Source organism: Phoenix dactylifera, chromosome 17 (genome assembly GCF_051530095.1).
Source record: "Phoenix dactylifera cultivar Ajwa chromosome 17, Ajwa_hap1_PhDact_Kaust_v1.1, whole genome shotgun sequence".
Taxonomy (NCBI): Eukaryota; Viridiplantae; Streptophyta; class Magnoliopsida; order Arecales; family Arecaceae; genus Phoenix; species Phoenix dactylifera.
Window position 1 is genome coordinate 14,413,400 of NC_143206.1, and position 24,436 is coordinate 14,437,835.

The following is a 24,436-nucleotide window of genomic DNA, read 5'->3' on the forward strand; positions in this document are numbered from 1 at the left end:
ATTGGTTAACATTACTGTTTTGTGCATAAATTCGCAAACCCTGCGGGCTGAAATCTATATTTAACAAATCTCCATCCGCACTTCCAGGTGCATGATACTTGCCTAAAGCCAATCCAAGTACACTTGTTTTCATTTTCTTGTTCGCCCACCCCAACTCTTAACTTCTGTACCTTCCGAAGAAGACTTGTCGAATTTAAATAGGAACTTTGGTTGACGAGTATAATGATGTTTGATGGCCAAGAAGATAAACTTCTGAAAGAATTTGCTGCCCAAGGACTAGAATATCGAACTCATTAACATTAGGGCTTATAACTAGAGCCTACTTTTTTTCTTTTGTGAATTTTATCTGGTGTTTCCGAAAACTTAAAAATGGTCCTTTTTGTTGTATCAAGTCAGGGATCAATTATTTTCAAACATCCATCTGATCAATGTCTGGATTATGGTCGGCATGAAACCCTTCTCTAGTTGGAGGTTCCTGTCTGTTTTTGAGGCCGAAGTCCTTGATTTGTTCTCAGGAAGCAAATTTCTTAGGTCAAACAACACTTCTGACACAGCAAAATTTTCCATGGAGAGAGCAAATTTTGGTTCTTCTCCAGTTCACATGAATCTCCAGTTAGTTGACTCAACTGGTTCAACAAGTCCGAGTAAGAACCTGCAACAAATTTGAGAGCTCAAGTCACTGAGTTCTTGCAGTCACTACCACATCCAATTAGATGTCTGTTGAAGATTTTGAAAGGTCGCCAGAACCTCAGCCATTGCTTTTGGTGGTTATGGCGACATAGAAAGGAGAGGTGGAAGGAAAAGTAGCATGGCAGCAAGGAGTCTGATGGAAAAGCTGTCTCTCCCTCTGCTTCGAGTTGTCGCACCGTGTTCCCTTTCTTTGGAGCCAAGTGGTCAAATTCGCAAAAGAAGGAAGACAAGAAACAATCTTTAGTGCAATTATGCAACAGAAAAATGTCCACATCCATAGGAGCATCTCCACTAGTACGCCTCATCCAAAAAGTGTAGGGGGGAAGAGAAAGGAATGTCAAAACACCAAGGAAGTCTTTAAAAGGACAAATGTAGTGGAAGGAAAGGCCGAGCACTACCATAAAGATATTGATCTGCCTTGTTCTGCACCAAGAAAAAGAGAGAAAAGGCTCTGCTTATGATCTGAGAAGTTGAATTCTATTCATATTGATGACAAGATGTGTCGACATCCTGGCTCTCTCTAAATTTAGCCTTTGCAATATTTTTTTAATTGTCTGGTGGTCCAGAGGAGTCACAGTCCTGGTGCAGTGGGCTTAAATGGCCCCATCCTGGCAATAAGCATCCATGGAAAGCAAGGTGTCAGGCTAGGATTTGGGTAAAGCCTGCTCCTTGAAGCATTAAACAAGGGAAGGTAAGAGTAGAAACTCTTACTTCTCCCTGTAGGTGTAGTCCCCATGTATAAAGTGCCAGCTTTTTCTATATTTTCTTAACAAAACCTTCACTAGGGAAAGGCTGGAAACTTGGAATAAAAGTCTTACTTTGCACTGGAGTTGTAGTCCATCCTTTTCTTCCCTCGAGAGACTCCTGTCATGATTTGTCAATACTCAAAAACTTGATTTGCAGTTGATTGTATAGGTTATAATTGTGTGTAACAGATCCTCTGAAGACCAGTAAGTGAACACAAACACTTTAAATAAAGCTAGAAAGTTGGGAAAATTGGTTCATTACAAATCTTTCTCCAAGGGTGCAGTATGAGTTCTGTTCAGTAATGACATAATACCATCTGTGAACTGCCTCCCTTAGCTGCAGACAGTCATTATTTTTTTTTGAACAGGGTGATTGATTGATTATATAAATGACAAGAAAGAAGACAATCGGAATCTAGGAAATTGCTGGCACAACAACTGGAGTGAGCTGGAGTCAGTTTCATTATAAGGATGTATGTAGATGACTTTTGGCTTGCATGCAATGAGAGCATCCCCCTATCGGAGAATTAGGTTTTTAATGTCCAGAAAATTCTGTAATGATCTCGCTAAAACAAAACTATGAAATGGAGGTATTAACCAGCCTAGTTAATAAGTGCATTATTGGAGGGGGTACTATGTGAAAGGAGCAGTTCGGATGGGAAGGTGGTTTTGAGTTAAGGTCATTGTCACACTAGTGATTTGCCTTCCTCAATTAACTCGTACTCAGAAATAATAAACTTGCAAGCAATCAAGTATCTCTGTATAAAACTCCTTTACCTTAAAACCTACTTTCATTCCTTGGAAGGTTTTTCTCCCTCACATCTATTATTTTATGCACAAAAAGCAAGACATATTTAAAAATTTCTGATGCTTTAATTCAAGAATGTCTAGATTGCAGCTACAGTTCCAGATGTGTTGATAGAATCTCTGATAAACCCACCAAAATCATCTCCAAGCCTGCAATTTTATATCAATATTTTGGAGACCGCCCAAAGGCTGCGCGAATCTTTTGCAGTAGTGGGCCATTTTTCTCCTCCATTTCATATAATACTCTTTCTAGTAGTCAATTTTTAAATACTAAAATACCATGTGGCCTTCACCCTCCAATGAAAGGATCATGGAATCTTCCTCATCGCAGCCCTACTCATTGCAGTATATAATCCTTCTTAGACCCTGGTAAACAAATGTTATTAAACAATAGAAAGTCTTAGGAATGATGCTACCCAATGTATGTGCTTTGGCCACAATGGCACATACATGGATCTACTTTTATTAATCTCTTATGCAGTCAAAGACAATTAGGTCTTTAGATTAGATGATTTGAGGATAGCACTATGACTAATTATAAACCTACCATCCAAAGTGCCCAATAGAAGACTTTGATTTATCAAAAAGTTGGGATACTTCTTTTATAACTCATCACCTTTTCTAATCAGGAAAGCAAGCAGGAATTCGACATACGCTCGAGCTTAAATCATGTTAATTTTATTTCCTCTCCTAACACGATTTCAATTGATGAACCCCATTGAACACTGTAAAAGGAGCATGGTTGGAATTGATGATCGGGGTGGTGGTGTTGAAGGACCATCTCTGTAGCATGGCTGTGATGCTCATGCTTTAGCTGAAGCAGCAACATGAAAACTTCTGATAAAACAAACTTTTTTCCAAGCGTCACTGTTGGGGGTGATGCATCCTCAGAGGAGTTCATTAAAATGATTTCCTTTTGTTCGTTTTTGCTTTCTCCTTTTTCGTAATCCATAGGTGATTAAAGATAAAGGGATTCTTTAAGGCCTCAGCGCAGTTGAACTAATGGTCTGGGAGGCTATTATTCCGCCATGTGAACTGCCTTTTAGGGGCCCAGCCACCAAGGCTTCATCAAACTCTACTGGGGGGTTCTTCGAGCATCGCTTAAAGTGACTCTTCGACGCCTCAATTCATCACTCGTTGACACAATGTGCTCATCAATGGAATCGCGCTGTAGCAAGTAAAATTGTTTCTTAGAAACAAGTTGGCGACTTTTACGTGGAACTGAATTTTTTCACAGTTTTTTTTTTTTAAAAGAAAAAATTTTATGCTCCCAAGGCTAACGCAGGAGAAGTGATCCTTAGTTTTGCTTTTGCTGTTCTACTGTTCCAGTATTGCCTCATCTTACATGTTGCAACTTCAAATTAGTATTTCTTTTCACATGACATTGATGCTTTCCCCTCCTATATGCAAACCTTGATGGACAGCTATGGTTCATCTTAGTTCAAGTGTACGTACCATCAATCAGACCAGCCAATTTGGATGGCCACTTTGATCATTTTGGAATAATTAAGGGCCCGAATGAAATACCGACAGGATCTAAACAAAGATCTTTGGGTTCCATGGGATTAGTTTAGAGGTTGAAGTGAAGGAAGATGGCAACTAATGCAGCCAATATAAGTTATTGGAAGTTGGTATTAATAATCTGGTTCCAGTTCTGCCGTTATTCAATTCTGGCTGGGTTTCCTCATCCTGATTTTGGAAAAGAGGTTGACAGGGAATAGTGCGATGAAGTTTAAATATGAGTACGCGGCCATCTTAAACCACTGAGTCAAGAATGAAAGATTAAAGGCTCCTGCAGCATGTCTGCTTTTCTGCTACCATAATGCCAAGGGCCTTCACGATATTTTGTGGCTCGTGGTGGTCATTATTGTGATCCTTTGGATTTTTAACGGGTTTGTTTGAATATTTCTACAGAATTAAGCTGAAAATTCTTTAGGAATCAAGCTTGTTAACCCATCCAGCTTTTATTTTTTAAGAGCATGTCAAAACCCAGCTTAGATTCTAGTCTTTGGGCTACAAGAAGAAGAAAAGATTATTTTTTTTCAACAAGATTTGGATCGACTTGTTTGACCGATGCAAGGCCATATTCAAATGGATAGCTTATAATTACAAATTCTATAGAATTTTCAGCCCAATCTTATAGGAATATTCAAACAGACTCTTGATACCTTATAAATCCATATGTTTATTAAATAATATAAATTAAGTTCAAAGATCATGGCCGCAAACCTTCATCTGTGGTAAAGTGCTATTGGATGTCTTACAAGTGGCACTTGATGCATTACTCCTTTTATTGAAAAAAAAAGTCCAACTTCCTCTTTTTCAGATTTGCCTGACGAGATTGTAACAGCTAGAAATCGTGAGTTTCTGTTAGAAGCTGAATCACGACCTTTGATACTTCCTCATGTGAATGTTTCTATCACTAGTCATTGTAAATCAAAGTCTCACTGCCTAATTCCTTTTGTTGAAGGAGAAACAAAAAGTGTGCACTGGCCAAAAGTTTGGAGTGCGTTTACTAGCTTGTTGAATTACCTTTTCTTCATTTTTCTTTTTTTTTTCTTTTTTGTTAGGTGGGGGGCGGTTTTTAGTTTTGGATGGCTCATCTTATATAATCATAACCATTTATATTTTTCCCTTGCACTTATCCCAAGCCCTGGATTCTATTTTCATCACATTGTCCCCTTGAAACCATTTTTTGTTGACCAAATGTTCAAACTATGAGTTAGTTATTTTTCCACAACAACATTTTTAGAAAATAAGCTTTGATGCAAGGATAAGATTGCTCCATATAACTTGGAGGCAAAACAGCCTCTCTACATGTAGGTAAGACTGCGTACATCTAATCCTCCTCAGATCCTGCCGGTAACACGAGTCTGGTGTACTAAACTACCTTTCTTTTTTTTTTATGTCATCACTCTCTCCATCCTCTTTCCTCTTCCTTCTTTTCCTTCTTTTGGAGCAATGAAAGGTAGGAAAGCATATACTAGTTTGCATAAATAAGAAATGTTTAGTCAGATGAGATTGATAGCCATCCATGCTTCTTCTTATATATCCATTTCACGTGCCAAGCATAATTTTCAAATGTAAATAGAAGGGACCCAATACGGTTTATTCTTCTTAAAACATTGATGAGGAGCATAAGCAATCCAAATTATTGTAGAAGCCTGTGTGTTCAGAGATGTAGATGCTGAAGCAAAACATTGATATCGTTAAATTAAGATTAAAAAGATTAGGTGAAAGAAAACCATCTAAGATTATTTAAAAGTTGGCAAACTGAGGTCCGATGAAGTCTTGGAGGAACTGATAGCACCTGAGGGCAAGATGATGAAGTCTAAACCGGCCAAACGACATAGATGGGATGAGCATTTGGTGTTCATATTTTATATTGGATGTCTTTGTCTGCTCGTGGCCCCACTGTGCCCAAATGTTTCTTTCCTCAAACAATATGCTAGTGTGAACACATTCCAAGCATAAGATCTTTGGCTGAAGAGGCAGCTCAATATGGTCAGGAGAAGGCATGATATGGGCCATCTGAACCCCTTGAACTCTATTACTCTGTCGTCTCTTCCTGATGGCCTACCAATTATTGGACACCAAGATGACCTATGAATAGTTGGACTTCAACAAGTTTACGTCCGGCCCCTTCCAATCAAATCTATCCTACTCCATTTTCTAATCGCATATTTATTTGCTTCATGACAAAATTATCCAACACAATAACTGCTTTTATGTCTTACTTCAAGTATAATGGTGAGAGGAGGACTGCTAATTATTTCATAGAAATAATCCAAGAGTTGCTCTTTGTCATATGCTCTGGATAAAGATCTCTCTAAATATTAAGTTCAAACGTAACCTCCTCTCGACGGAGGGGGTTGCAACCACTGGCTTGGCTTGATAATAATAAATTTTCATATCCTTGTGGTTTGTTCTATGTGTTTGGTTTCTATTCCATTCACACTTATTTTGCACGTACGTGCTGACTACATCAAAATGCAAGGTAAATGATGTTCTCTATTGAATCGTTTGTCACATAAGTTGCGTCAATGCATGTCCTCCCTAATGTATGGTTAATATAGATGAATAAAACTCTAACATTTATGACTTTGTGTGAAATAAAAATTTCTTGGTCAAAAGTTTTTAGGTGCTGTGAATCTGCAATACGAGCTTATAGGTTAATTAGTTACAGAATGGTAGTCTGCTATTAATTGGGGTCTGGTGCTGAAAATTTTACTTTGCACTCCCCTGTTGAGTTGGCCCTTTATATTTTAGTCCTCAACCTATGTATGAAGCAAGATATAAATATCTATAAAACAAGCACACAAGTGTATATAAAGTAGGTTTCATTGCGCTGAAAATATTAAAATAGATTCAAGTGCATATAAAACAAGGCACAAGATTGTATGATGAGCAAACTAATGATCAAATGGCAGTTAAACCAAGGGCTGGAAAGCTATATTCCCCATATACTTTTGCTGTACTTAATTATTTATACAATAATAAAGTAATGGCATTGGCGTAGCCCTGTTAACATTGACAGGCAATTTAGAAGCCCTAAAATTCCAGGGCTACATCCAGAGATATATGTGGAGACTTGTCCATGCAAGGATCCCCAAAGTCAAGGTCTGATGAAGCTGATCAGCATACAACAGCACACAGCGGTAGTCGGCCCCCAAGAAGCCAGCATGCCCATTTATAACTGGGACCCACGTCCTGTACGCGATCCCACGAAGGGCATATTCGGTATTACCGAGTGTGAAACCAAACGGTATCTCGTAGCATGCCCATATATCCCTCCCCGAAGGGCATATTCGGTATTACCGAGTGTGAAACCAAACGGCTACGAGAATCCCGCTATAAACTTCCATTAAATTCTATAATTGGCTTACGTAACTCTCGAGTTCTCTAATTACTACAATAAATTTTGCGTAACTAGAGATGATGGAACCTCACGCCAGCCGATGGACGGCTCCCGTCTCTCTGATCGTCCCCATGAAACCACCATCACCAGCCATCCCTTTCCGATCCTTCCATCCACCGCCCTTGGGGCCCACTCCCACTGCCCATATATACGCACTCCACCACCCTAGAGAACCCAAGCTCTTATCACCTCTCTCAAGTCCTAGCCTCCTCTATTTAGACTCTGTCATGGGGTTCCAAGAAGAGAAGTTGGTGGAGAAAATCTCAGAGATCCATGAGAACATCTCCAATCTCCCAAGCCTCAGCCCTTCCAACGAAGTGAACACCCTCTTCACCAAACTAGTCCTCACTTGCATCCCTCCAAGCCCCATAGATGTGTCCAAGCTTAGCAAAGATGCTCAGGAGATGAGATCCAAGCTCATCCAACTCTGCGGCGAGGCCGAAGGCCTCTTGGAGAGCCACTATTCCGACATTCTAGCGAACACCTACGACAACCCGATCGATCACCTGGACCTCTTCCCATACTACTCCAACTATCTGCAGCTGAGCCTCTTGGAGCACACGCTGTTGGCCCGGCACGCCACGAGCCCACCAGCCCGGGTGGCCTTCGTGGGCTCGGGGCCCTTGCCCTTGAGCTCGCTGGTGCTGGCCGCGCGGCACATGAGGGCCGCCCGGTTCCACAACTACGACGTGGACCCGAGCGCGACCACGCGGGCGCGCCGCCTGGTGCGCGCCGACCCGGACCTCGGCGCGCGCCTGGCCTTCCTCACCGCGGATCTCTTCGGCCTCACCCGCGAGCTCGCCGGCCACGACGTGGTCTTCCTTGCCGCGCTCGTCGGCGTCGAGCGCGAGGAGAAACTCCGAGCCGTCGAGCACCTGGCGCGGCACATGGCGCCCGGCGCCTACCTCGTCCTCCGGAGCGCCCACGGGGCCCGGGCCTTTCTCTACCCCGTGGTCGAGCCCGGCGATCTCAAGGGGTTCGAGGTGCTGTCCGTTTATCACCCAAGCGACGAGGTCATAAACTCGGTGATTATAGCGAGGAAGCTGACGCAGGGTGGGGTGGGGACGGGTGCTGTGATGAGGACCTGCAAGTGCTGTGAGATGATGCAAGGGATCAATCACTTGGGGGGGCATGGGGCCATGATGGAGGAGATGGCACTGGAGGAGCTTCCCTCGTGAGAGTGGGAGTTCTAAGTATGTCTTGCTGAATTGCTGGCTGGCAAGATGTCATGATCGATTATATATCCTATCTTCCGACTGTTGTTGTTATGTGCTCATGATGGTGTATGGGTTACCATAATTTGTACTGGGCTTTTGAAGTCTTTACCAATCAGCGGCATCAATGGTGGCATTGTTGTTTTTCGATTTGATGGAAAAAGTTTCTTCTGTTCTAATCGAGAATTTTATCTATAACCAACGAGTCTTGTCTTATTCATACAGCCTTTGCACAGTGCATGGAGGTGGGTCTCCCACACCTATACATGCATATCTTCAGAAAACGAAGATAAGATGGAAGAAGCAGATATGACCTTGTTAATAGTGATATTTACCTTTTGCTCTGTCAGATCGTTAGGGATGCATCCTCTACTAGTAGGCAGTTTATATTGTATGTTTGTTTAGATGAACTATACTGGCTATTGTTTAAATCTGCGTAGTTGTTATGATTAAGATTATTTTTGTTGTAACCGAGCTCCGTTTATCCTATAATAATTTTGCTGTCGCTAAATTTGTTATTAGTCCAGGCTATCATATCCATCCATCCATGTTGTACCATAACTTTTTTTTCCAAATACTTTCTGCAGTATACATGACTAATTAAAGAACAGAAGAAGAAATTAAGAATATGTCTTTTTTTTTGTCCTTCAAATTTTTCTTGCAACTTTCATCCAAGCTTTCCTGATTGTTCTCTGAAACAACGTTCGCAGTTTGATACTGATCCAACTTTACTCCTTATTGAGACTTCCTATATACGAAGTTCTGGTCTAAAGTTCATTATATTAGATGATTTTTTAATGCATGCTTATTTGACCCAATCAGTTGCTATGAATTAAGAATATGTTTTTTTGCTGGCATTTGGTTCCCTGATGTGATTTTTGTTGAAAAACTTGAAGGGAAGGAAAAGGGATGCAAATGGACAAATGAAGCATATGACACATTCCCAACTTTTTTTATTTTTTCCTGCTGTCACTGTGTGATTACGTCACCATAAAGTGAAAATATAAGGGTGTGGCTTTTCTCGTTCCTGCTCTCTCAAGAAAATGTATTAATTTCTTACACAAACTCTCACGTGGGCTCATGTAGGCCTCTCAATGAATCCATGGACTCGTTTCCGTTTCAAAGGCTTGCTCTTGCATGCAGCAAGGCCATGACGCGACCCAAACAAATATTGTTGCGACTCAAAACTCGTCCTAATAGATGGGCAGGCTGATAGGTAAGTTGCTTTGCTTGGTAGAGTTAGAGAAACATAGCATAGTACTGAAGCTGTTCTGCAACAACAAAAAATGATCATAAAGTTGTCGGAATGTGTCCAACTAGAAACTCTCGGATACCTAAGTCAGGCAGAATTTTAAGAGGAAACATAAAAGATAGAAAAGTAGTAGAAGTTTTAGAATATGGTGATGGAAGTTTTTTGAGTCGTACCTAGGGGCCCGTGTCCGGTATTTATATAGGAGAGAATGCGAATCCGCGTAATTAAGATTGAGAGATTCACGAACAAGGAGAGAAGTGAGGATATTCTTTTTCATGTGCATTGTGATTAAGCACTTTTCTTATCCACTAATCAGTTACGATATTTCTTTTTGGACAGTTTGAGATCGTGCCGAGCATAACTGATCGCTAATCATTCAAATATTTGATCGGTCGTTGATTTCGCTAGACACGTGGCGTCGTCTAATTCAACAAGTGTTAGATGAGATTTTAGAGAACAGTGAATAGGGGTTATATCAGATAGTGCCTTACACATGACTTTTGACCTTAACAGCCCTGTCTTGGACACAGCCTTGATCACTTCCTTTGCATAGAAAGAAGCTCAAGACAAGGAGCGAAAAACTAGAACAAGAGAATTATAGAGAAACAAAAATATAAAAACAACAGGAATACCAAACAGGCCAGACTGTTTTCTAACATTTATATAATGACTATTATTAAATGCATTAAAACAGTCTAACACATAAGCACTGTCAATGTATAAACTGCTGCAATATTTTTACCAACAAACTGTTATGGCATTGCCATATGCTTGCTCAAATCGACAGGCGACTTAAAGCCCTCTCACAAATCTTTAGCTAGGGTAGATGTCAAGGGAAAGAATGCCGTGGTCAGCCCTCGACAAGCCTAGATGTCTCTCTCATCAACAGAGAATAGCATAGACAGTAGCAAGGACCCAACAAGCCAGCATACGGACAATTAATTATAATTCAGGCCACACTTAAGGCCTAACGACAATAAAAAGTACTCCACCACCTCTTCAACCGTTCCAGGGGACGGGTGCAAAGTTAGCCAGTGATGCACTTAATCTGCCATGGAGATGAGCTGCGAAGAAGAAGAGGGACTAGTCCAAAGAAACTCAGAGATCCATGACAGCACCTCCTCAAAGCTCCCAACTCCCTCACCGAGCTAGCTAGTTCTCGCATGCATCGATCCCTCGAAGCCCCATAGGCGTGTCCAAGGCTAGGCAAAGGGCTCCAAGAGATGAGATCCAAGCTCATCAAACCGTGTGGCGAGGCCGAAGGCCTCTTGGAAACCCACCGAGATGCATCATAGGCAACGCCTACGACAACCAAGTCGATCGCCAGGATCTCTTGCCACTTCCCAGCTGCAAAGCCGATTGGCGTACACGTTGTCAGTCCTAGCCCACCAACCTGAGTGGCCTTCATGGGCTCGAGCCCATTGCCTTTGAGATTTCATGAAGAGCGTGCTTGGTTCCACAACCACGATGCGGCCGCGTGCGTCTTCTTCCACACCTCTTCACCCTCTTGGCTCTTGCACGTCGACGCCGCGACGTCTGTCTTCCTGACCGCAAGACGTCAAGCTGCATGCAAAGCTCGGAGCGGTCGAAGACCTGGCACAGCACATCGCGCTGATATTTATCTTGTTACATAAACTAGCACCACAACCATTCAGCTGTATTAGAAGATTGCATGCTCTCGAGTAACCACGCTTCGACTCCAAAAATTTCGAAAGATAAGAAATGGTTAACAGTGTACATCACGCTTGACATGCGCCTAACAAAAGAAGAAATAATGGTTGTTTGCGAGCTACAGAGAGAGCAAGCCAAGTCCGCCTTTAAACCTTTTCTTACTTAAGGCTTGACTTGTGTCCGCAGCAAAATAATTAAATGATGAAGGACCTACAAATATACCGCACCACAGCTTTCCTCAGTATTCGATTTTCAGAGAGTCATACATGCGCCTCCTTTAAATTGCACTGTTCAAACCCTGCGAACCATTCAATCCCTAGGGTCAAGATCCCAACAGCCAAAAGGCGTGTACCGACTTCACAGGCGTCTACTGCAGATTCACTAGCTTAACAGTTACCAAATACTCCGTTCAGATAGAGAGCGAGCCAAAAATATCATCCACGTCTCTCATCTTCGGCAACGCGTAAAAGCCAACCTAATCAGCAAGCCCACGCACGCAACGAAGGGCAGCAAATATGAAAGACATCAGCAAGATGAACCAGAATATTCCAGCTCCAAGATAGCCAGCCAACCAACCTAAAAAATTACAAAGTAACGTAGCCATGATACATTTTCTGTCAATAATTACATAAGTCATCATCGATTAATCAAACACCATATACAGCACGAGCAACCAAAAGGAGTAATCTATTATCCACAAACAAAGCATTGTAGATGCAAGAAAGCAAAGGTGCTTGGCATCGCCGATCATGGACCAACAGTTCCTCTATCGAAGTACAGCATGGTTCCATTGGATCCACCGCTGACACCCTCCATGAGGGCGAACTGCATATCCTCCGAGGGCTTCCAATGCCTCTTCCTCTGGTTTATGAACCAGTTGTTAATTTGCTTCGGATCAAGACCTGTCATCTCAGCTAGCTTTGCCTTCTCCTCTTCCTGAAGCAGCCATCACAAGGTTGCCACCAATTAATCAACCACTAATACATGCATCATGCATCGCTTTTGACTGGAAGCAAAGTTTTCACTATTCCCTAGCCCAAAAGTGGCCACAAATGTTGAAAGGATAAGAAAATACCGTGGGATAGGGCCACCTGTAATGGGTATGCCACCAATCTAGCAATGTCAACCTCGCATCCTTGGGCAGCTTTCCCTTCTTCCTCTTCTTCAAGAACTCCTTCCTTAGATTGCTCAGGTAGCCACTATACTTTTTAAGAAGCATTTCCTTCAGTTCATGGTCGGCAAGGCGTGAACCAGATTCCAGGCTTTCTGATGCATCCACATCACCGCAGCTTAGCTCTTCTTCAGAAGATCCCGCCACTTCATCTGACAGAAGACACAGAGTCAAAACAACACACAAGACGGTTCCAGGAACTAAATTAATATTTACAACCAAATAAAAATGACTTCATACACAATGGTTTTGTTTTTTCATACACAGTTGTTTTGTTTCATCGATCAAAAATTGAAGCAATTGGCTGCCATGTAATAGGCTTTTAGGCAAGAATTATTATTTCCAAAGGAAGCCCAAATAAGTTAACGCCCAACCAAAAATATAATAGATCACATCAGACAAAGCAACCAGGAGCGCGAGCTGCAATCCTACAGATGATCCTATAACATTGCTTTCACAAATATTAGAAGATATAACATCCATCAAATCACAACACCTTTATCAATGGTTGTCTGCCCACAAAATTTGACTGCTGGTACTCATGCAGAAAGAAGGAATACAGCTGTACATGATATAGCTACCAGACCTCTAATCACAAAAGCTGATTTAGATGTTTAAAAAAATATATTAGTAACCGGAACAGTCATCATTGACAAAGCATGTTCAATGGGTATAAACATTCGCAGATATCTTCAGCCCCTCATCTACACAAGGTATTTTACAAAAGACCCCTAGCAAACAAGAATTGTTTGTGCAGGCATCCTTTCTAAAAGGAAAAAAAAAAGGAGCTTTTAGGTAAATCTTTTTTTTTTATGCCACAATGTTTGTGCTTGAGATTTTGCTTTTGAACTCCAGTTTTCTCTGCAAGCTAGTTTTCATGGTAGACTTTCAAAATACAAATCCGCATTATCCTACACTTTGTTGTGCCATAAAGGTGTGCTGTATTGGCAATTAGAGACACTCAAACTCTGCCACAGTTCATACTCATCAAGCACTGCAACAGAAAGCCTATATTTTTATCTAACCATCCCGTTTTACCAAATTACAAGCCAAGCCTGGATTTTTCTCATTCTTTGTTTTGGTGGAAAGAAAGGATCCTCTAAAGCATTACAAGAGAGAGAGCATCATGCACTTCTATCCAGAAGAGAGATGCATTACAGTCTTTTTTGCACATTAAGTGGAAAGGATGCATAGGTGGAACTGAGAATCTTATGGAGGTGACCAAGATAAGCTACCTCCACATTTAGGGTACAAAGAACGAACAGAACAAATCCAGCAGGATAAAAATATATCCAAAATTTTTAAGAGTGTAGACTCACGTGCTTCTGCATCCTCTTAACAAATATTTAGCACTAATATTTGTCATAACATGTATATAAAGGTAACATTTATTCATTATTTCTTAAGACACAACCATATGAGAGCGCAAATAACTTGCATATACAAAGCAGGACTGCCGCCACCATCGGAAGCAACAATGGCAACCATAATAACAAAAATAACAACATCAAAACAATATGCTATAGCACACAAATAAGCAATGAGCACCGTCTTACTATGGCAGTCAACCCCTAAAAAAACATTATAAAAAAAGTGAAAATTATGCTTTCTGATTTAACTGAAATTTTTCATGATCCATGACATGCAGTCAAAAAATGTGCGACAAAATATTGCAGCAATTAACACCAATTAAAATCTGAACAAACTTGCCTATAGTTTAGATTGGCCTACTAATTTCATGGAAAGTAATTAAATTATATTACACACGATAACAGAAGGTGCAATACCTTATTGCAGCAGTCACAATCTAACCAGACAAACTTATGGATCTAACATGGACGAACAGTGGTAACAAACACCATGGTTCCATATTGCATTTATTATGACCAGATAAATATCTAAGACTGGAAACCGTATGAACCATTGTGGCATTAAACCAGACTGCAAATAAGCTTTAGAGAAACAAGTTCCCATTTATTTTGGATTATACAACTGCTGGGTTATAAAGGCCGTTACAACTGATGCTGTTTATAATTAGGGCCACCACCTAAATGGATAGTTTACACATATCAAGACATCCATTTTAACAGGAAATTGGATGGAGAATTACTTGGTAGGAATTGCAAACAACAATTGAATCAGTTATGATGGCCATGGCAAAAGAAACTAAACAAAAATAAGTAGAAACACAGGTTAATGTTGATTTAACAAACATATTCATAAAAACATTTCAACAAGAAAAGCATAAAATTATGGAATGATTGATGTCCAATTTGCAACACTGACATAAGTTATGGTAAAAGGTAGCCTGGTCAGAGTAATAACCCAAAGGAATAACAATATCAAGCAGACAGTAAAAGTTCCCAGATAATATTACCATACTCAGCAAGCTGTGCGTCAGTCATATTTAAAGAAGCAACTGTTTGAAGACCATTGAACATCAGCATGTATCACAATCACAAAAATCCAAACATATAGCTAGACAATTGGGAACGAGATGAAGAGCACTCTGACATGGAAGTAGTTGGAAAGGGGTTGCAGATTGCACGCTAAACAAAGATCAATGGTCATAGTAAAACAGAAAGGAATCATGCATATGTTGCCCGTATGTCTAGATGAATATAGGTGAGTCAACAAAAAAAAAAAAACATTGCAGAGCTGCCGAGGCAAATGCAACGACAAATATCCGACAGAACAGCACCTTTTAGTGTTACACAAGCTAATTTAGTGTCATGCAAGCTTTAAGGAAACAATCCATATTATTTAAAAGGCATTATATACTACAATACAATGACTTCTCTTGGTGAAATGAATGGATAATACCCACAATAACACAACAACAAAGGCAAAAAACAGACCAATAAAAAGGAAACCCAGTTTTAACAAACATAGATGGTTCGTACCTTGTCAACCTTCCATAGACCACGAGGTTCTTAAGCACATTCCAAGACAAACAGTAACCCTAAAAATATACTAAAACATTTCTTACCAAAATATTTTTGGGATAAGATGCCAGAGATTTAAGAAGTTGTTGTGATTAGAGTTAATGAATAATATTAGAAAAAGAAAATTATGAATTAGCATCTTTCTTATAAATTTGTGTCATTAAAAAATATGGCTTAGATTTAAAACTAAGAGAACGAAAACAATATTGCAATACATCATAAAGCACAATCACTAACAAGGAAACAAAAACATCGGAGCATAACTACAGAAACATAATGTATTTAGTACATGAATCTAATCGTCACCTAACACTAAACTCTGCGGCGTCTCTCTTCATAGACAGTCAGCTTATTTCCTTCCAAATGAGCTATCCTTATACATACTGTCGTACTGTCCTAAATATAATATTTATGCTTTCTAATTCATTTTCTAGGAGTAGCGCTAGCATAACAAAAACCTAGCAGGCTAGTTACGTAACACATTGGTCATCTGTAAACCTCCTATTTTTCACATATTAGAAATTTGTGACTATAACGAGGCATACCACCTAACAGGCCACTGATCAGAGGAGCGAGCAGTTGGAGAATTACACATCTGCTTTGCAATTTCCTTGTGCAAGATTCATGTTCCTAGAGCATCTGTATCAAAAAAAAAAAAAAAAATCCTTCCAGACGTGAGATGATTTCTCATGAGTCATTGGCTAAACAATTTTTAATCTCTTAAGTCCCCATTTTAAAGAAAGAACCCTTTTCAGAACTGGGTGATGCGCCAGTTTTTGCCAAGTTCATCAACTTTGACGAGGTTCACAGTTTACGTCTGGGATGTAGCATCTCCAGGTACTAAGACCAGGCTAATTTACTATGGTGGATCTTTCCTCCATTTCTGTTTCAGAAAAAAGAGAGAGAACTTTTATTCTATATCATTTGATGTTCTAGCACTGGCACATGACAAGACTAAACACATGCACATCTACGCTGATAAACAGACTCAAATTACAGATCTTGGAATCTCCAACCCTACACTGATAAATGCTTCGTTTCTTCTGAATTCTTCATTAGTTTTGTAGGCAACTCCAAAAGAAAAAGTAATTCATATCTTGGTATTTTTTTCACACTTCTACAGGTTAGGACAAGGCAGGTAAACACAAGTCAGCTGTCCCAGACCAAATTTGCAGGTGTTGGTGAGGGTGCATGCACTAGCCATGCATGCACATGTACACCTTTTCCATTGAATCTCATCCTACCATCTGTCATAACTTTCCTAATCCAGTTATCCTCCATCACAATCTTTTCCTCCTATTCACTATGTTGAATTGATCACATTATTACTTGTTTAGCTAGTTACAAGATTGTGCTTAACAATATGGGGAACATTACCTGGAAACTATTTTGAACTATTTTATGATGCTAGAAAAGATGTCTAAACCTATCATGCAGAATTTAAATGCATGCAGTTGTATAAAAGAAAGCACTTCTCTATGTTCTTTTTTTCCACATCTGCAGATACTAACTGCATCTTGTCCTTGATCCCCTGTAACTTCAGTGACAAAAGCTGAAAAGGCGTGCAAATCATGGGCACAAACCTTATAATCTTCATCTATAAAGATGAATATGGAACTAGGGAATAATTCTAGTTCCTCCTGATATAAAAATGGAGAATACAAACTGAAATAAGTGGAGCACTCTTTATACAAATATGATTAAGATGCATCAAACAGAGGTCATCTAAGCACCACAATTGTCCAATCAAGGGTGAAAATACAGGAATCAAGAGTTGAAATGAAACAATCAGTTAAAGAAAGAAGCAAAAGAGAAGGATAATGAAGTTATGTTTTAAAGAGAGAGATGTTGGCGAACAGTAAAAGAAGGAAAGGTGATAATATGTCTCTGATTTTGAGGATGTAAGATGTCCTTCGCAGGTCAACTCACAAGTTATCAATGAGACATATCTATTGATTGCGCACTTTCTCTTTACAAAATGACAAGTTTTCCATTAGGAGGACAGTTGATGTTTTACTGAGCATATGACCATGATAGGTAAAAATGTCTGAAATAATTTAGAATCTTCATGTCATTGGGAAAAATGTTTGATTAACCTACTCAGCAACTCAGGACATGGCAACAAGTCAAGTGAGTTTTTAGTTATACTCTTTGGTCTGAAATATATGCATTATATATATATGTGTGTGTGTGTGTGTGTGTGTGTACATGTATATGAATAATATACGTACATTTGTGTATATATGTGCACCCATATGTGTGCATATATATGTATATACGTATGCATATACATGAGTGTGTGGGGGTAGGTGGTCGTGTGTGCGCGCCTGCGCGTGCACGCCATAGTGTGTGTAGATACACATGCGAATGTATATGTATATATATGTGTGTGTGTGTGTGTGTGTGTTTATATGTGTGCGTGTGTGTGTGTATGTATATGTACGCATGTACATACATGTATATAACCACTATTTTGTTTAAAAAACAAAAATAAAGATAGGCATTAATTATATAGCATAAATATTACATGATAAGATGTACTGTGACAAGAAAAAGATTTAAAAAAATATATCTAAACCTACATAGAAACGAGACCGCTGACGATGTAACAAAAAGGGGCAACCAGCCAAGGAACAACAAAACACACTCCTAAACAATATGCATACCCAAGTACAAAGGAGGCAAAATCTATCCACAAAAAGTTCAGTATATTAACTCAAACTGCGCAGAAGAAGCTACAACAGGAGATTATTCCTTTAACAATTGGAAAGGAAACCTCTCTACCTTGCAAGGCAAAGAAGGTTCTAAACAAATGAATAAGCATAATGGCATCGTGACTCAAAGGAAAGCACAGAAACTATCGAAGGGACAAAACTTGTACGTTAATAAAGAGAGGGATAGCATTTTAAAATAAGAAAATCATATGAGAACAACTCACTCCCACATCACAAATTCTATCTTTCTTCAAGCCTTTCTTTCTTAAGCATGTGTCAAACTATAAGACATTTTATCTTCCTCCTTTCCTCATAAATATAACTTCAACTTTTCGATGAGAAAAAAAATGACAACACACTTGAAAATCTTTCATGTTCCCAAATCCATTATCAATCTACATGGTGTTGCTTTATACACCACTGCATGCATGCAAGTCCTAAAACATCTCAGAATAGGAGGTTTCACTTTCTTCTTTGAACTTAATTAACTAAAAGAACATAGTTTGTGTAAATCGATATTCATTTTGAGGTAGTTTGTGTAAATCAACCTTCATCAGAAACCAACTTGAAATTGGAGTTGTATTAAGAGCTATGGCAAACCCGTTTGAGCAGATGCATAGTTCGTAAGTCCAAATCATCAACCCAATAGGGTCTAGATCAGGTTGGCCAAAAACAAGACACAATCTGTCTGCATATGCAATTCAGTCACAAGTCTGAGACTTTCAATAATCATTCATATTTATGTTATATGACTTAGGACGGTGAAATGTTCCTCACATTTTTATTGTGTGATGTGCAAGATAATACACATACAAATCAATTGTCATGAAATGCTTTCATTTTGGATTCTTTAGGAAAGAGACAAATATTGTCAAGAAGTTTATCATTTATTTCTAAAATTGCAGCCCGCTCCAATATCGCTCATTTAACCTACTTAATAAATTGCATGAATTACATGTACATGTGGCTCACGATATCCACAAGGAGTTCACCGCAATATATAGGAGATCAATAAATGAGTTTTGTCACATCAGCAAACCAAAATCATGATATAAGAAAACAGAAATAGTACAGTTAAGATGGTTGGTAATAGTTTCTCAAATTGTCTATGCAGTGGCTTATTATAAGGGGCAAGGTAAACAAGAAATAGCATTGGAAGGATGAAACATTAACGTACTGCAACTGTGGGTTTTCCCCAATCTTTTTTCTCAAAAACATTAAATCAGTATGTCAGCAAGACCAACCCTCGCACCATATGCGCGGTATGCCTGCTCGCATAAAGAAATTAATGGTTGCAGGACCTTTCAACACACTATACATTCCACCGATCAAGTGGTAAAGATGTTGCTTATGTGCACTAACATAAAGAAGCCTTTTATATCCAATGCATTTGTTCACCATAACCAAAGAAGATAAACAGTCGCAGCAAAACAGATATTTATTTAGTATTGCATGTTACAAAATAAATACAATCCATGGAACCACAACAGTCCAACGCTAGATGCAAGAAAAGGTGACTTGAGAGCTAATATTATCTGAATATATCCTCAATATTCCCCCGAAGGTCAAATATGATGCTAATTAATAATAGTTTAGTCATCAATATTTCAAGAACATAAACAGAAATATCAAGGAGATGCCACTGACAGTAGCACTCATTTTGAGATTGGAGACATACTTTGGTAACCACACTATTCCTAGATTTTTTTACCCCGAATAACTGTCGGAGCAGTACCTGGAAAATTTATATAAATTTCCCTCACACAATACCGAGAAAAACATGACATACAAATGAAGAGACTGACCAGAATATGAGTGAGACTGTTAGAAGGAAGACCTGTTATAAACCCCTTAAAATATTTGATTCAAAGCCACTAAGTTATTTTCATTAATGGAGCTGAAGACCAGTCCATAAAATCATTTACATCTTGGTGGAAACAGGAATTATATTCTCATAAGTGCAAGGCCACGTTCCATCTCATCTCTAAAAGGACAACTATTCTCATCCCGTCTCCCCTCCCCCCCCCCCCCCCCCCCCCCCCAAAAAAAAAAAAAAGAAAAGAGGGGAAAAAAAGAAAAAATAATCTTCAACAGGAGAAATATGCTGTTCTCTTTCCCGACCAAGGAAAGACAACACCTATAGAAGCCTCTCTTAATGGTGTGAAGAGAAACAAAGCAGAAACAAAGAAAGAGAACGAGGCTCCAACGCAAACCGTTCCAACGTTGGAGACCGCTCTGACACGCCTGCACCCCATTTGCATGGACAAGATTTGACCGCTCGAAGCCCCCCATAACGCCCCCCCTCTCTCTCTCTCTCTTCCGCTACGCCGTCTGATCATCATCCTAAACGGTTGAGATTTTTTTTTCTTCTTCAAGAAGTGATACCAATATTTACCGGAAGGGGAGTTGCCGGTGGCGGTGGTGGTGGAGGAGGTGGTGCAGCCCTTGCAGAGGTTGCTCAGCTGCATCTCGATGCTGTTGAGGAACGACGCCGCCTCGTCGAACGGCTTCGAAAGCTCCTCCTTGTACCGCTGCAGAACCCGGCAGTAGGATTCCTGAAAATAGAAGCCAAAGTTTCTGCTGGTGATCATAACAGCTTAAAAGCGAACGAGGTCAGGATCTTATAGCTCCTACTAGCAGCAGCAATATCTTGTTTTCTTGGAAAGCACGTTAGTTCTTAATTCCTACCATGAACTCGTCCAGCTCCGGATCCGCTCCAATCTCCCCGCACCCCGCGCCCGTGTACCTCTTCCGCCCTATCTCTTCCAACAGCGAGGCGATCTCCGGCGGCGCCCCCACCTTGCGAAGAAGAAAAAAATAATACAAGAAATAAAGACCGAATTCTCTCTCTTTCGTTCTCTCTCCAACTCCAATCTTACGAACCTTTCTACATTCGATGTAGGCGGAGACGAGTGAGGGGTAGCGAGGATGGCTGGCGATCTGGGCCTTGATCAGATCCGTGAGATCCGATCCCCCGCCACCGGAGATATCTGACGCTTCGGCGGCCCCGCCGCTATGCGAGCGGTCCGCCTCAAAATACGGGTAGCCGGACGTCGATCCGACGGCCGCCATCTCTCCACCCTTTGAGATTCCCGGATGGATACTATACAGATCTTCCATCTTTCGTTCCAGTCCTCCTCCCTCCCCCCAAATTGAGACGGAGGGATTAAAAGAAAACGAGAAAGCAGACGAATAGAAGTGATGGGGGGACAGGCCGAGGGATGCGAAGTTGACTTGATTCTAAATACGGCAGCTTTGAATGCGGGCAACGCGAGGCGTTAGTAGAGAAGGGCACTACTACTCCAACTACCAAAAAGGGAAGCGAGAAAAGAAGAAGCCCGACCGAATCCTCCGCCCTGCTCGATTCGCAAGCAGACGAACAGCAGCAGCAGAAGCCGCCGTGCGGCTACTTCCATTTCCACTTCTGCCTCTCCCCCCTTTCCGCCCGGTGCTGCCCTGCGGACCAAAAACCCAAAGAAAAAGGTATGCCATTTAATAATATTATTATTAATAATCGTAATACCGAGAGAAGAAGCTAATTGGTTAATTAACTAATCAATTAATTAATTAGAGACAATTTCGGGGGTGGAGAAAAAAAAAGTTGAAGGAAAGGCAGGGAGGGCGCACGTGGTGAGAACAGTGAGAAGGGGAGGAGGGGCCGCCCGTATTTATAGCCGTCCCATCATCATTATGGCCGACATGACATTCTGCCACGTGTCGGATGACGATCGGCTGTTAGATCTAGGGATGAGTGCTCTATGTCTCCGCGGTCTCATCGGCAAGTACTACTGTACCACTCTCTCAAATCTTTTTGCTGCTTTCTTTGGGTTTCAAGCTTTTCCTGGCTGGGGAGTTGTTGGTTTGAATTTTACCGGCAACAGCCACGGCTGGTGTTCTTCCCCTACAGGGCGGCGACACCGGGGTGGGGGAAGCTCGTTCTGCTGCCTCTCAGGTTTTGGCCTTGTTAGAATTAAAATTTTTGCCTGCTTCTGGGGAGTTAAATAAAAAAGCTCGCGAGCCGCGCATATGAAACCGGAACGGTGAGTTGGATTTGCGTAGGGACTGGCGCGGTTCAGCTGCCCGTACTAGTCTTCCTTCAACTCTTTACCTGGGGAAGAAGACTTCGCTGCTTCCCGCAACAGTACTTGCTCTGCGCCAATCGAGGAAAATATAAAGTAAAAATAAAAATAAGCCTTTTACTTAAAAGCTCCTGTACGGGATAGCTAATGTAGTTCAGGTACTCTATCGTCAAGCAGACGTATAATAGGGTTCGTATATATCATGTAATGGTCGCTGTTATACTCGTATTTCATTTAGAGCATCAGTCGACATATGGCTTGCATAAGGCCAGACAGGATATATGTCTCATATTGAATGCATGAAAGATCAAAAATATACCAATCTGAATAGAATATTTTTACCATTATATCAAATAGATAATATAATTCGATCTACAATAAATTAACTTATATTAAATTTAATTAAATGAGCTAAGTATTGTCATCTCCTTTTAGCAATAGCAATAGAAACTAAAGCAGCTACAGTTAGTTCTCTGCCTGTACTTAACATTATAGCTCTTTATAATAAAAAAGAAAGGAGGAGTCATGGTACACATGCAAATATATATACACACACACAAAACAAGTATTTAGCAGAGGTATATATCTAAATATAAATATATATATATATTTAAAAAATAAATTCTATTTTTCAACAAAGTTCGGAAGATGGTAGGCATGGTTATTTCAATACTTCGGTTATTTTTCATTGGCTAATAATAGCTGTTCAAAAAAAAATCCAAAATAAATAGCCAATATTCTTTTATAAATTGATCAATAATTAGCAATTAAAAAAATGTTGTAAAAAAAAAAAGAAATCATTTGTGTCAACGAACTTTAAAGCTGCTCGTATGCATATATTGGATGGGAAGGCACACGTTCAAAACATTTTCTATGACAAAATCATCAGTTTAGTTTGGTGCAATAGAGTTCGATTTTTTTCCCTTAAAGAAAAAAAGTTGATCTAGATTTATGAATATTGAAATAATTACAAATTTATTTTAGGTTTTCGGTCTTGAAAATAAAAACCCTTTTGCAAAGAAGACCTTTGCTAGGGGTTTGGATGTCAAGCTGTACGTGAATTGCCTCGGGTGTAGACTACCAAGCAACAACACCAGTATTCGTTGGTCCGGCAGAACATGTTACACCAGGGTTCTGCTGTCGCAGTCATTGCTTTCCTGACAGCGCCAACAGCCATCCCCAGTTCTCTTAAAGTCCCAACTGCCGACGACCGCAGACCTGTGGGGCGGTCGGAACACCACCTGAGACTGACACCGGGACAGAGATCGAGACGCTAAAACTACCGCCTCCCCCTCCTCCTCCAAGTGCGATCTCTCGATCCGGTCAACGTTTCAACGACCCACACAGGGCGGGCTCGAAGCTCTTATCTCAACCGAGCTTCCTCCTCCTCCTTTTCCATCTCGATTTCTAGACTGGTCTGGGGACAGAAACAGAGGGGGAGAGAGAGAGAGAGAGAGAGAGAGAGAGAGAGAGAGAGAGAGAGAGAGGGGCCGTAGGGAGTACGGGCACCGACTTTTCCTGAGATGGTTAGGATGACCGCTCCACACTCTCGTCTCTGCGATATCTCCGTAGCCATCGGCCAGCGGCGATGGATGGCGACCAGACGTCGACCATCTCGCCTTCTCCCACTGTACGCCCCCGCGCAGCACGGGGGTTCTCCGAGTCAGCAGGGCGATGGATGGCGACCGGACGGCCATCTCGTCTCCCTCCCACGGTACATCCCCACGCAGCGCGGGGGTTCTCCTTGTTCGTCGTCTTCTTGTTTGTTTCTTCCTTGCCCCACCCGTCCTCGTCGCCCGGCTCTCTGCTTCTTTGCGAGACAGCGACCGGGCCTCCCCTTATCTCTCTCTCTCTCTCTCTCTCTACTCGGGGAGGATCGAGTGCAAGGGTTACCGCCTCACCGGGTGGTGAGGTGTACAAGCGGGTGGGTGCTGTTCTCTTCTGGGTCGTCGCTCGTGGGGAGATGGTACTGGAGAAGACGAAGGATTATTTGCCATACTGCTCTCTTCTCTTTTACCGAGCAAATCGGGAGGGAGCAGTTGCTCCACCACCTTTTTAACTATGGAGGCAGACTGGAGAGCTGAGAGGTCACACCCTTCCCTCCTTCCCCGTACTGTTCATTCCAACGCCCATTCTGTGACACGTTCGCTACTTTTTATAGGCTTGGGACGACTCTGATGAACAAAATTTGAACCACTGCCCCCCTGGATAAATGTTGCAGTACAGATG

The 24,436-nt window shown here is 40.9% G+C and overlaps 2 protein-coding genes across 2 annotated transcripts; one reads left to right on the top strand and one right to left on the bottom strand.

The window, feature by feature from the left end:
- Positions 1-7,315: 7,315 nt before the first annotated feature.
- LOC103698830 (nicotianamine synthase 3-like) lies at positions 7,316-8,573 on the top strand. The gene has a single exon (XM_008780882.5). It carries the CDS (start codon positions 7,389-7,391, stop codon positions 8,337-8,339), a length of 951 nt encoding a protein of 316 aa, XP_008779104.2. The 5' UTR covers positions 7,316-7,388; the 3' UTR covers positions 8,340-8,573.
- Positions 8,574-11,882: 3,309 nt separating this feature from the next.
- Positions 11,883-21,769, bottom strand: LOC103724031 (homeobox protein knotted-1-like 1). Its single transcript, XM_039132885.3, has 5 exons — positions 21,012-21,769; positions 20,817-20,927; positions 20,524-20,683; positions 12,374-12,621; positions 11,883-12,234 (listed from the first exon to the last, which is right to left on the bottom strand). The coding sequence occupies exons 1-5, from the start codon at positions 21,246-21,248 to the stop codon at positions 12,046-12,048; spliced, it is 945 nt and encodes a 314-aa protein (XP_038988813.1). The 5' UTR covers positions 21,249-21,769; the 3' UTR covers positions 11,883-12,045.
- Positions 21,770-24,436: the final 2,667 nt, after the last annotated feature.